This window comes from Microtus ochrogaster, chromosome 5, assembly GCF_000317375.1.
Source record: "Microtus ochrogaster isolate Prairie Vole_2 chromosome 5, MicOch1.0, whole genome shotgun sequence".
Lineage (NCBI taxonomy): Eukaryota > Metazoa > Chordata > Mammalia > Rodentia > Cricetidae > Microtus > Microtus ochrogaster.
In genome coordinates this window covers 82,230,158-82,244,368 of record NC_022012.1, presented here as the reverse complement: position 1 = coordinate 82,244,368, position 14,211 = coordinate 82,230,158, and the positions used below count along the sequence as shown (strand labels likewise).

Genomic DNA, 14,211 nt, shown 5'->3' with positions numbered 1-14,211 from the left:
ACAGAGATCCGCCTGCCTCTGCCTCCCAAGTGCTGGGATTAAAGGCGTGCGCCACCACCGCCCGGCTCAAATTAATTTTTGAAGTCTGCATGATTTCGATTCTGAAACCAGATAAGCCAGGCCAGGCAGTAGTGGCACATGCCTTTAATTCCAGCGCTAGGGAGGCAGAAGCAGGCAGGTCTCTGTAAGTTAGAGGTCAGTCTGGTATACACAGCAAGTCCCAAGACAGGTTCCAAAGCTACACAGAGAAACCCTGTTTTGAAAATAAACAAGTAAGCCAATAAATACACACAATACATAAACAAATAAAGCCATACAATAAATAAATAAACAAGACCATACATACACTGTAAGTGTGAACACGTTGATAGTTGGTTAACTCACATCAAAGCTGAAGACTGCCATGAGTTCAAAGTCAAAATGAGCTAGACAGTGATTTCCAAGGCAGCCTGTGCTATAGTGTGAGGTTCTGTCTCAAAATACCAAACAACCAAACAAATATACATATAAATTACTAGACAACTAATGAACAATACCCCTCTTAAATACAAGCACAAAATTCCTCAGCCAGCTGGGTAGTGGTGGCTCAGGCGTTTCATCCCAGTACTTGGGAGGCAGAGGCAGACAGATCTCTAAGTTTGAGGCCAAACAGAGTGAGTTCCAGGACAGCTAGCAATACAAAAACCCTGTCAAGAAACCCCAACACCACCAAAACAAAAGACAAAAAAAGTTTCAGCAACACTGATTTGACTGAAGGACAAGATGTCCTTGATTTGCAACAAAACCTTCAAGCAACTGACTAGCCCACACCAAACCTCGGTGGTGACAGACAAGTCCTGACCTCCAATCTGCATTATAAACACGTGTGTCCCTTTCACCTTGACCGCTTACCTTCAACCTGGCTAGTGTCTGAGCACGGTTTCTTTTTGGACTCTGGGTTCCCAGCTTTCTCGTCACCATCCATAAGAGGAATATACTCAGTCTTCTCCACAGTTTCTCCCACAGTGTCATCATAGGGCTCCGCCTCCAGTGTGGCAATGAAGTCTCGCTTTATCTCTCCCTCAATCTCTGGAGGTGGCTCTGTCAATGCATCTACAAGACTGAGGTCCGCCATTCTGCACCACTGCAAGGGGAAAAAGAGAAGTTCACATGAATATTTGAATGAAAAATGGAAAAACATTTCTAGAACTTCTCATCAGTTGTTTTTAAGAGAACCAAAATCTGTTTAAGTACAGTCAATGCCTTTTAGATGATGAGAATATAATAGCTCAGTAACTGCAGGTGACATTGTTCTCAAATCTCCCCAGGGCAGAAAAACCAAGACTATTTTGTTCTTTTTACTTATCTTTACTTATTTAACAGGATCTTGTTATATGAAGCCCAATCTAGGCTAACCCACAATAAATCTTCTGCCTCAGCCTCTGGTACACTGGGATTATAGAAATATATAATCAAACCAGCTTCTTTTTATTAATACAGAAAATAAAGCAAGAGTCAGACAGTGGTGACTCACTCTGTGAGTTCAAGGTCAGTCTGGTCTATAGAAAGAGTTAGTTCCAGGGGGCTGGAGAGATGGCTCAGAGGTTAAGAGCATTGCCTGCTCTTCCAAAGGTCCTGAGTTCAGTTCCCAGCAACCACATGGTGGCTCACAACCATCTGTAATGGGGTCTGGTGCCCTCTGCTGGCCTGCAGGCATACACACAGACAAAATATTGTATACATAATAAATAAATTTAAAAAAAAAAAAAGAAAGAGTTAGTTCCAGACAGCTATGTGTGTTACACAGAGAAACCCTGTCATGAAAAGCCAACCCCTCCTCCCAAATTTACTTTTACTTCCTGTGTTTTAAGTATTTTGCTTGCTTGCTTGCTTGCATATATGTGCACCATGAGCATGTCTGCTACCTGTGGTGGCCAGAGGAGGAGTTATGTGAGTGCTGAGAAACTAACCTAACTTGGGTCCTCTGGAAGAGCAGACAGTGCTCTTAACCACCGAACCATCACTCCAGGCCTTAAATCAGATCTTCTAACTTCAATTACCTCATACTTTCACATCAGGTTACAAAATAGTTTTTAAATGAATACAAAGAAAATATTAGAATGTTTCTATGAAAAAGACTGTATTATCAGGAAAACAAAATCATCTGTTTTCTAAGACTCAGTACTGCCTCATATTATTCACTCCTAGAGAGCCGAGTCAGCATTACTATACTAGCATGAAAAATAAATGATGGCAGCCAATGATATGGATCAACGGACAAATGCACTTGCCACAAAGCCTGACAACCTGAGTTTGAGCCCTAGATTCCTCTGCGAAGGTGGAGAGAACCAACTTTTCACAGTATACACACAGTCTCTCACACACAAAACACACACACATAACTAAAACTTTAAGACAAGCTGGGTGGTGGTAGTACAAAGCTTTACTCCCAGCAGTCTGGAGGCAAAGGCAGGAGAAAAAAGCAAGTTCCAGGGCAGCCAGGGTTGTTACACTGAGAAACCTTGTCTGAAAAAAACAAAAACTTAAAACAAAATGATTTGAGAAATAACTTGAATGGAGGTATCCAATGTGGGTGGATAAAGCTATTCACAGAAGCCATAAGGAGATGTGGGCTAGGAAGACGCCTGTAGCTCCCAAAACAATACAAGCTTTTGCCACAAAAGCTGGTGCCCACCCATCAAAACAGGGCGGTCAGACATTACTACTGAAGACGCCACACACTTGGGTGGCAGGACAGAGGATTGGGGGTGGGAAACCAAGCTGTAACTACGTTGGAAGCTTCTTCAGTCCCAAAAAGGTGCTTTCCTGGCTGATAGGGGAACACTGTTACTGTCTTATTCTACTACAAATTCCCTGTGTGACACTACACACCTGCCAGGCAATGAAAAAGAAGCTAATTGTTACAGGATTTATGGCCTATTACACAGAAGGAAATTCATCCTGGTACTGTAAAACTGGTCAAAGGCCTAAGGCAGATGAGGTCATAGGCTGTAGTGGGAAAGCTACTGCTGTTGTTTTTGATGCACCTATCAAATTGCCTTCTAACCTTTTAGTCATAGAAGTTTCTTTTTTCAATGGGTAGCCAGTACTGCAGAGACTCATACTGGTCAAACTACTGGGAATAAGTCTATGGCTGGATGTTCAGTCCTAAACATGGAATCTATAACCAAGCCCACAAAGCTCAAGGAACAACACAGAAGATGGGATGGAAAGAACGGAGGAGCTGAAGGAGGGAATGGAGTGCTGTGAAAGTGCTGTCTTTCAGGCAGGACGCAGCTGCTGCTGTTACAGTCGTGCACTTTCTCTCTCAGCTGGTTTGATTACCTGCAGAAGACCTGAATAAGGTGAACCTGTTAACACTCATGAGGCCATACTACCCCTACAGGATTTACACACAGTTAATAGCTGGTGGTAAATTGCCCAAGTCCCTGTAAAATAAAGCTCTCCTCTACACCCCTGTAAGTAACCCTCATCAAATTCATTGGGTCATAAAAATTTAAACTAAACAGAAATTACCAAGATCTGCTTCTTAGTTTTTAGAAAAGTTCTTAGATAAAAAGTAACATTTATCAACATGGAGAATCCTAGAAAAGGTTTATCTATATATGAGCTGGGTAAAAAACATTAACTACACATATTTTTAAAAATTATATTAGGAAAAAAAAAACAAAAAAAATAAATAAAAAAAAAGAAAAAAAAACCAAAAAAAATTATATTAGGAAAGATAACAAGATTTAATATTTTTATTGCATGCCAGAGAAATGGACTCACACTATATATAGCTCAGGCAGGCTGGAACTCATACAGATAAAATTGGTCTAGAACTCATAGCAATCCTCTTGTCCCAGTCTCCCTAGGGATGGGATTCCAAGTATGATGATCCATCATGACGCCTGGCTTAAACACTGAATTCATATAGACCTACAAATAAAATCCTCCCACCCCCCCCACCCCCCAAAAAAAGCTGCTTTAGGCACTGGAGAGATGGACAAGCTGTAAGAGCACCTGATGCTCTCATAAAGGACTGGGATCCTGCAATACTCTGTGATGGCTTACAGTCATCTATACCTCCAGTTCCAAGAGATCTGATCTAACCACCTCTTCTGACCTCTGCAAGCCATGCACACTTGTGGTACAAATACATACACGCAGGCAGGTAAAACATACATATAAAATTAACAAATATAAACACTGAAGAGGGTTGCTTATCTATCTACCCCCACCCCATGTCTGTGTTTGTGTACACCCTTTGCATGTAAGTGTAGAACAGGGGACATTGGGTGTCTTCCTCTACTGCTCTCTGCCTTATTTGTATGAAACAGTCTAGATTAGCAGCTGGTGAAACCCAGAGATCCTCCTGTCCCCCAGGCCCAAATGCTGAGATTACAGCCATGAGCAACCATTTCTGGCTTTGTACATAGGTGCTGGCATCTGAACTAAGGTCACTGTGCTTGCATAGCAAGTTCTCTACCCACTGAACCATTTCCCCAGTCCTTAGTTTTGCTTTTTGTTGGTTTCATTTTGAGACAAGGTCTTTTCAAGAGGCCCAGACTGGCCTCAAATCTGTTATCCTCTCTCTTGCCTCTGCCTCTCTACTCTTGGGATAAGAGGTGTGTGTGTTACCATGTGGGCTTGCTTTTCATCCTTCCCTCTGTAAAATTACTCTCATCAGTCAGCCCTTGAGAGTTAGTATGTAATTTAAAGACCCAGGGCACGGGGGCACATAAGCTATAATCCAAGGAATTCGGCAGCTATGGCACAAAGGTCTGAAGTTCTGGGATTATAGGCATGAGCCACACAGGTGTTATGGTACATTTCTTTTTAAATGTGGTGACATGTAAAGAATAACTAAGCTATTGGGATGCAGATGTTAGGAAGACTGAGCTCTACACCGGCCTGAGCTACGTATAGAAGTCCTATGTCAGGCTAGAAAGATGGCTCAGAGGCTAAGAGCTCTGGTTGCTCTTCCAAAGGTCGTGAGTTCAATTCCCAACAACCACATAGCAGCTCACAACCATCTATAATGAGATCTGGTGCCCTCTTCTGGTATGTAGGTATACAAGCAAGCAGAACATTACATACATAATAAATCTTTAAAAGAAGTTCTATTTCAAAAAACAAGAATATGTAAACATTACTACTTGTAGAAAATGATTCTAGAAAATTACAGCATTGTGATAGAAGTACAGATAATTACTTTATTGATTTCACCTCATATAATCAGTTAGGCCTCAATGTTATGTTTTATGAAAAAAAAGGCACAACAGGAGCCAGGCATGCCTCTAATCCCAGCACTTCAAAGGCAAAAGTAGGTGTCAGTCTTTTGAGTTCAAGGCCATGCTGGTCAGCATCTTAGTTCGAGGACAGCTAAGGCCACATGTGAAATGGGGGTGGGAGGAGATATATGGGATACAATATAGCACAGGGCTGTTTTCAAATCAAGACCTCAAGAAGATAAAAACCTTATCATTAAAAACCTTATTAGCTAGGTTTCTTGGTCCACGCTAGGAATCCCACTTTATCTCAGGAAGCTGAGATAAGAGGATTGAGACAAATCTTGAAACACCCAAATCAAAAAACAAATACCAAAAAGCAAAATAAAATAAAAAAGGAAGTATCTTTGTGAATGAGAAGACTCCACTTAAAATGACCATTTATTCATTTAGCTATTTAGATAATAAAATTAATTTAAAGTGGATTTGTGAGTAAGACACAGAATCTAAAAGTGAATCTGGCAGACAGTGTTTTAATTTGATGCCGTGGCCTTGAGTAAGTCACCTTTGGAGACATGAGTTTCCCTAGGTATGGTGGAAAACACCTCTAATGCCAGCAAAGAGACAGGCAGATCTCTGTGTGTTAGAGGGTAGCCTGGTCTACATAGTAAATCTCATGTCAGCCAGGACTATGTAGAAAGATGTTATCTCAAAGAGAAAAACAGTAACAAAAAAACTCCACCATAATGTAACAAAAATTAAAATGTATTCCCCCTTTTCTTCCTCTTGCTTCTAACTCCTCCTATGTCTCCTCTCTTCAACCCCTTCCATGTTTCCAAGGCTTCCACTCAGATGTATATACGTATGTAAATATATCTACACACATACACAAATTTAGCCTGATGAGTGTGTTTAGTGTTGTTTGTGTGTATGTGATTTCAGGGCTGTCCACTTTGTATTGGATAACTATTAAGGAGTCTCAAACTCAAGAGCTCAAGAGCGCTAGTCCAGGGATTAAAGGTGTATACCACCACCATGCTTTACACACACGCACGCACGTGCGCGCACACACACACACACAGCTATACAAAAAGTACCCCAGTTCAAGGCAAAAGCTTTGAGGGGGAAAGAATGAACTAAAAGCAAACTCAGAGTATCTTACATTTCTTGAAGCAATCTGACTGAATCCTTAAAAACTTCACCCAGCTCTAGCTAACACAGGTCTAGGTCTGTTGAGAGACCTAGTATCAAACATACAGAACTGTCAGGAAAAAAAGCCCCAATAAAACATTTAAGCAGCCACCAAAAGAACCACCATCTCTTGCCAAGAGATGGTGGTGCACGCCTTTAATTCCAGCATGTGGGAGGCAGAGGCAGAGTAAGTTCGAGGCCAGCCTGGTCTACAGAGTGAGTTCCAAGACAGTCAGGACTGTTGCGGAGAGAACTCTGTCTCAAAAAACCAAAGAAAAAAAAGAACACTCGTTGTCAAGTACAGCAATTTGGACATCTGATCTTTCCTTCTGACCACATGTCTGGGATAAAGTTATCTGGTTACCAAGGTCTTAAAAAAAGGTAAACTAAGGCACCAGGAAACTATGTGACATGATGATGAAGCACGAAAGAGAAACTTGATCCTTTTACTGCTTCTCACTGTTGCTATTAATAACTGTGTGCTCCTAAATAGTAAATAACAACACAGGATGAGATAACCTTCTGGGGTAGTTTACTTTAGACAATTCACAAAGTCTGAGATTACTGACTTAGAAGTATTTTTAAGGTCAAGATCTCTACAGTAGCCGGGCGGTGGTGGCGCACGCCTGTAATCCCAGCACTCGGGAGGCAGAGGCAGGCGGATCTCTGTGAGTTCAAGACCAGGCTGGTCTACAGAGCTAGTTCCAGGACAGGCTCCAAAGCCACAGAGAAACCCTGTCTCGAAAAAACCAAAGATCTCTACAGTAGTCTGGGTAACATTTGTTTAGCCAGATTTTCACTGTGTAGCTAGCTCTACATGCCTGAAACTTGACATGCAGACCAGGCTGGCTTTGAACTAAAAGAGATCCACCACTTTCCAAGTGCGGGGGTTATAAGTGTAGGAAATCCTATAAAACCAGAAACCACCACTCTAGTCTACAAATGGCCAGCAGCTGCCTCTGTCCTCCCTTGTTTCTGTATTTACTGCTGTGGAGGAAAAGAGAAAGAAGAATGGAACCCTAGGTCAGGGAACCACCACTCTCAAACATTATCCCTAAAAACTATAGTACCTTCATTTTCCACTCAACACTAGACAAATTTCTTAAAGATTCCTTTAAAAGCACTAAATTATCTTTAAAAGTATAGAATCGGGGCTGGAGAGATGGCTCAGGGGTTAAGAGCATTGCCTGCTCTTCCAAAGGTCCTGAGTTCAATTCCCGGCAACCACATGGTGGCTCACAACCATCTGAAATGAGGTCTGGATACCCTCTTCTGGCCTGCAGGTATACACACAGAAAACAATATTATATACATAATAAAAAAATTTATAAAAAGAGTATAGAATCTACACATATACATGGTAGTACCTGCTTGTAATACAAGCATTTGGGAGGCTTGAGTAGGAAGATTGAGAGTCTGAGCCATTCTAGACTGCACAGTAAAGACTCAAAGCCTGTCTCAAAGACCAAAATAATAATTAATATTAATGTCCATATTAACATAATTATAACAATTAGTTAGACACACTAGCATGCACTTATGAAGTACCAGGTATACAGAAAATTGAACCAGGATTGCTTAAACCCAAACCAATAAGCTAATTTAAAACAGAGCCTAACGGCAGGGAGTGGTGGTGCATGCCTGTAATCACTCAGGAGGCAGTGTTGGACAAACCACTGTTTCGCCTGTAGTGTAAATTAAGACCTTATCAAATCACTTTCTTTCTAATCCCCAAAACAGGCTTCACTCAAAGTATTTTGGGTTAGTAGGCAGTGATGGCGCACACCTTTAATCCCAGCACTCAAGAGGCAGAGGCGGGTTTCTGTGAGTTCCAGGACTGGCTCCACACCTATTGAGAAACCCTGTCTTGAAAAACCAGCAAGTATTTTGAGTTTTAATGTGAAAAGGAAGAAAAATAAAATCATTTAGCAGCATAGAGATTGTTTCAACATGCTGGCTGCCAAAGATAAGTTTGATAACTTTCAAATTTTGTCTGTTGTCACTTTTAGAAGTGTGTTTTTATTGCCTAAAACTAGCTTAGCGAAATTATCGCTTACATCATTGTTACCAAAGAAAAATAGGTATTTTAAGTTTCAAATAAGTAATTTGATAAAAAAATTATTTGAGTCTCACTATGATACCCAAGGTGGTTAAGATCACTTGAACTCAGTTCCTGAGTTCCCAGGACCATGAGCACACACTACTCTGTGTGTGTTATTACAGTTAAAAGTTGCATTTTAAATATCTGCTCTTAAGGCTCAGTTAAATTGTTTTGATAGTACCCAGCTTCATTTCAAGGGGATCCTGATGCTACAAAAAGAGTATAGATAACTGGGAGTCAGTATTTGCTTCCAACCCCCTCCCCCCCATAGCTGGCTTAAATGACACATGATTCTGAAGCTGACACCAAGTTGCTATCCTAGGACATTACAGAGAATGCTGTTACCAAAATGGTTCCTTATTCATCAGACTTGGAAAGAACCCAGCATTCCAGACAGTTCCAGAGATCATTTGTAATCTGAATATAGCCTACATCACATCATCATGATTTTATATTCAAAATTCAGATTTTTTTTCCAATTTGTCTAACAAGCCTTCAGATAAAACTTCCCAGATTTATTTTCTACATATTTCTTCCAGAGGTTTATTATATGTCTAGTTGAATCTTATTTCTGTTGACTGCATTTAACCAAAAAACTTGACTTCCATAAATATGGTATTTCATTCTTTTAAGTCCAACCAAATCATTAAGCAAGACTCTCTAGAGAGATTAGCCTTTGATTACAACCACATTGATTCCTTAGGCATGTGAATTTCTTTCTTTCTTTTTTTTTTTTTTTTGAGACAGGGTTTCTCTGTGGCTTTGGAGCCTGTCCTGGAACTAGCTCTTGTAGACCAGGCTGGTCTCGAACTCACAGAGATCCGCCTGCCTCTGCCTCCCGAGTGCTGGGATTAAAGGCGTGCGCCACCATCGCCCGGCAACATGTGAATTTCTTGAGAGACTTACACATGGCAATAGACAACTTAGCAAGACCCTGGCTGTCTTAAGAAATATCCCTCCAGGGGCTGGAGAGATGGCTCAGAGGTTAAGAGCACTGACTGTTCTTCTAGAGGTCCTGAGTTCAATTCCCAGCAACCACATGGTGGCTCACAGCCATCTGTAATGAGATCTGGTGCCCTCTTCTGGTGTGCAGACAGAACACTGTATACATAATTAATAAATAAAAACTTAAAAAAAAACTTCAAAAAAAAAAAGAAAGAAAGAAATATCCCTCCAAAGAATATTAATTTTCCATACCCAGGTACCTCGCTACATAATGTGAGGACAACAGCTGTACTACTATGAATTGATGAAATTTGCAGACTTGGCAGAGTTCTGTTCACAGCCTTTGTCCTACTCCTCAGAGGATTATCAACAGAGTCCAGAGTGACTAGAATAGCTGAGGCTGCCTGTCACCCAGATAAACGGTACAGGATAAAAGAAGTTCTATCTTACTTCTAGCTAGTTTCCAAAACAAGGAGCTCATTTTCCACCATTTTAGACAGCCCTTCCCTTTAATATAAAAGCACTGCAAACATAAGCACACAACACATTAAGACACATGAAATACCCTTCAATCACTAAGTCCAAAACTCAACTTGCTTACTTACAAGAACTACTCAGGCAAACTGGGTTCAGTCGAGACTGAATGTAATTTGGATCTATAAACAAGTACCAGCCTGCCACATTTCTGGCCCAAGTAAATTTAAATTTTTCTCCAGGTATCTGTACTAGATACCTCCCACTGTTAACCATGTGATACACAGAGCAAGTCTGCAGCAGTCTGGCTGTGTGGCTGAAACAAGAGATGACAATGACACAGCAGTTACATTTCTATGTAGTCATCCTTTGGTGGCAACATTCAATTTTATCTCAGTAATAATAGAATCAAACTTAAGATTCAGGACAATACCTAACCCCTCAAAACTTTGAAAAGAAGGAAGCATATTGAAAAAGCAACTGTTGTGTTTATTATGCTTTATTTTCCCTTCTAACTAAAAAAGTTAATAAACAACATTCAGGGTTTTTTGTTTTGTTTTTTTGAGATAGGGTTTCTCTGCGTTACAGTTTTGCCTGTCCTAGAACTCCCTTTGTACACCAGGCTAACCTGAACTCACAGAGATCCACGTACATCTATCTTCCTCTTAGAGTGCTGGGATTAAAGGTGTGCATGGCCATTTACCTATTCTTATCCCATCCAAAAGTTCTAACATGGGGCCTGAAGAGACAGTAAGAACACTTGTGCTTGTAAAGGATCTGGGTTTAATTTCCATCCACATGGCAGTTCACAAATCTTTGATTCCATTTCCAGAGAAACCAACATCCTCTTTCAGACGCTTGAGAGCTCAGCAAGCAAGTGGCACACATACACACTCATAATATAAATCTTAAGATAAAACATTTATAAAATAAATCTTTTTACCTGGGCGGTGGTGGCACACGCCTTTAATCCCAGCACTTGGGAGGCAGTGTATTAGTTGGAAAATGCCAGTATATTAGTTGGGAATTTTAAGTTCCAGCTACATTAAAAAACAAAGTAAATTCCTAGTGAATGGCAGGCCTAAAAGAAAAGTAGTTTCTACGGGATGAGATGGAAAACTATCTTCATGATCATGGGAATATGAACAAGACAGACAATACAAAGACAGTAGAAAGATCACAAACATAGCACCCAAAAAATAAAACCATCAGCTTACAAATAAAAGAAATTAATTGGATGGTGATCTACAAGTGGCACTATCCAAAATGAACCTTTCAACGAGTTAAAAAGCAGCAAGACACTAGGCATCTAAGGCAGACCATATAGTAGGGAGAAGCTGAGCATAGTGCTGGTAATTCCAGCATACTGAAAGCTAAAGCAGGAAGACATGAGATCCAGATCAGGCTGGGCTATATAATAGGGTATCGATTCAGAGAGAGAGAGAGAGAGAGAGAGAGAATGAATTTAGGAGGCAGAGGCACACAGATCTCTGTGAGTTCGAGGCCAGCCTGATCTATAGAGAGAGTTCTAGGATAGGCTCCAAAGTTACAGAGAAACCCTGCCTTTAAAAACCAAAAAGAAAAAGAAAGTATCTTAGCTAAATAAAATTTTTTTTTGTTTTGTTTTTTTTGTTTTGTTTTTCGAGACAGGGTTTCTCTGTAGCTTTGGAGCCTGTCCTGGAACTCCCTTGGTAGACCAGGCTGGCCTCGAAGCTAAATAAATTTTTAAAAATAAAGACTACATTTAATACTGGAGGCTTAGAAAATCTATCAATTTACCAACACAGGGGTGGGTTCATGAGGAAGAATACGTTTTGTGCTGGTGTACAAATGAAAGCAGGGAAGGAAGATGGTGCTGATTCTAAAGCAGCAGCTGAAATCAAATAAGACTTTTGCTGACTCTCCAACTTTAATCTCAAGTGGGCAGAAGGCAAAGAACTTTGCCTCATCACTGGAATGTTTCTCTATTGGTCTGAAAGTCTGAATGCTGACCTTTAAAAGACAGTATAAGGTCTGTCCTCCCTTTTGCAAGTGGGCAGACAGACTGAATAGGCATGGACAATCACTCTATGGCTCCAATGCTGCTCAATATGCCAATGTAATTCTTAAATATGCACTAGGATATTTTCTGCAATAGATGAATTTTTACTCATTCAACTATAAGCAATGCATAAGGAAATAAAAAAGAATATTAAGGCTTAAAGAAAGCAGCAAATGAAAATATGACAAAGCCTAGCAAAGTGACATATACTTTAATCTTAGCACTCTAGAAATGAAGGCAGGAGGATCAGGAGTTCAAGGTTAGCCTATATTACCCAAAATCCTGTTTTAAAAAAACCTAAAAACGCTGGGCGGTGGTGGCGGTGCACGCCTTTAGTCCCAGCAATGGGGAGGCAGAGGCAGGCAGAGTTTGGGGCCAGCCCGGTCAACAGAGCTGGTTCCAGGACAGGCTCCAAAGCTACAGAGAAACCCTATCTCAAAAAACCAAAGATAAAAAAATAGATAATAATAATAGTAATACATACATACATACATATAAGAGAAATGCTACTAATCACCTGAGGGCTGTCTCCTCCTAAACACAGCAGGAACCACAACTGCTTTGATCTATAAATTAACTCAAATTAATTAATTTGGCAAGAAACCTTGGTCAATTCTGAAAGGCTGAGGGCCCACAAAATGTAGACCTCGGTGTTCCGAAGGCTGAGACAGTAGGATTGTCACGAATTCAAGGACAATCTGGGAAAATAACAAGTACCAGGGGAGTCATAATTATACAGCTCAAAATCCTGTCTCGAAAAACAGATTTTTTTAAAGGAAAAGATGGGGTGATACTGGGTGTGTCAGCAAGTGTCTGTAATCTCAGAACTCAGAAAGCTGATGCAGAGGAATCATTACAAGTCATGCAACTATACATGCAAATAGAGCGTTCAAATACATAAAACTTTGAAATAAATACAAAGAAACTATTCATGAAATGTCTGCAAAAAAATGCTGTGAAAAGCTGAGATATCCAATGCTGATTGGATTTTCTTTTAATAAAGGACTTTTTTAATATTTATTTATTATGTATAAAATATTCTGTCTATGTGTATGCCTGCAGGACAGAAGAGGGCACCAAATCCCATTACAGATGATTGTGAGCCACCATGTGGTTGCTGGGAATTGAACTCAGGACCTTTGGAAGAGCAGGCAATGGAAGAGCAGGAGTTCGAGGCCAGTCTGGTCTTTGTTTGTTTGTTTGTTTCTGTTTTTTTGAGACAGGGTTTCTCTGTAGCTTTGGTGCCTGTCCCGGAACTAGCTCTTGTAGACCAGGCTGGCCTCGAACTCACAGAGATCCGCCTGCCTCTGCCTCCCGAGTGCTGGGATTAAAGGCCTGCACCACCACCGCCCAGCCAGTCTGGTCTTAAAGTGAGTTCCAGGACAGCCAGAGATGTTACACAGAGAAACCCTGTCTCAAAAAAAGATTAGGTTTTCCTTGTTAGGCTCTCCGAGGCTGAAATTACTTGTTAGTGGTGGTAAGTAGGCATTCCCACAAGAAGATGATATCAAACTCATACTACAATCCACTCAAATACAAATGTCTCTCTACAACATTTGTCAATCTCTATACAACAGAATTTGGGAGGAGGTAGAGGAGAACAAAGAAAAAAAAGAGTCAGAGACAGGAGGATCTCTTTGAGTTTGGCGTCAGCTTAGACTACAGAGCAAACTCCAGGAAAGGCTCCAAAATGACAAAAAAAACCCATCTCAAAAAAAGGAAGGAGAGGAAAGGGAGGGAGCAGAAAAGGGAAAAGGAAGAAAGAAAATAAAGGGAAGGGAAAGCTATAGAAATCTGTGTCAGGTAATCTAATTTATTTTCAGGGTTTGTTTTAGCTTACAGTTACAATCCATCACAGAAGGAGCTCAAGGAACTCTGAGGCATGGAGAAATGCTGCTTACTAGCTTATTCCCCAGGCCTGCTTCCCTTACAACCCAAGACCAACTACTGAGGGGTAGTATGGATACATCAAGAGAATGCCTGGCAGACATGCCCACAGGCTAATCTGATGGAAGCACTTTCTCAACTAAGGCTCCCTTTTCCAAGGTGATTCTAATCTGAAACAAGTTGGCAAAAACTAACCAGCACATTATTATCTAAGAACATGCTGAAACAAAAATAAAATAAAATCTTTAGGTTGGTATAGTTACAAATTGCAAATTGCCTTTATTCATGAAACTACAATGTGTGCTTTGAAGTGGTAAGAAAGTTTGTCCAATGATTATAATAAAATACTTGAAGGAGCC

At 40.5% G+C, this 14,211-nt stretch overlaps 1 protein-coding gene across 7 annotated transcripts in view; it reads right to left on the bottom strand.

The window, feature by feature from the left end:
• The window catches only part of Map4 (microtubule associated protein 4), a 137,373-nt gene that overhangs the window by 95,090 nt on the left and 28,072 nt on the right, over positions 1-14,211 (bottom strand). For all 7 annotated transcript variants that reach the window (XM_013346523.2, XM_005347973.3, XM_013346524.2 and 4 more), the window contains one exon: positions 892-1,123. In XM_013346523.2, coding sequence (XP_013201977.1) covers positions 892-1,114 — 223 coding nt within the window. In that variant the 5' untranslated portion in view covers positions 1,115-1,123. Of the gene's footprint in view, positions 1-891; positions 1,124-14,211 lie in introns of those variants that run through there.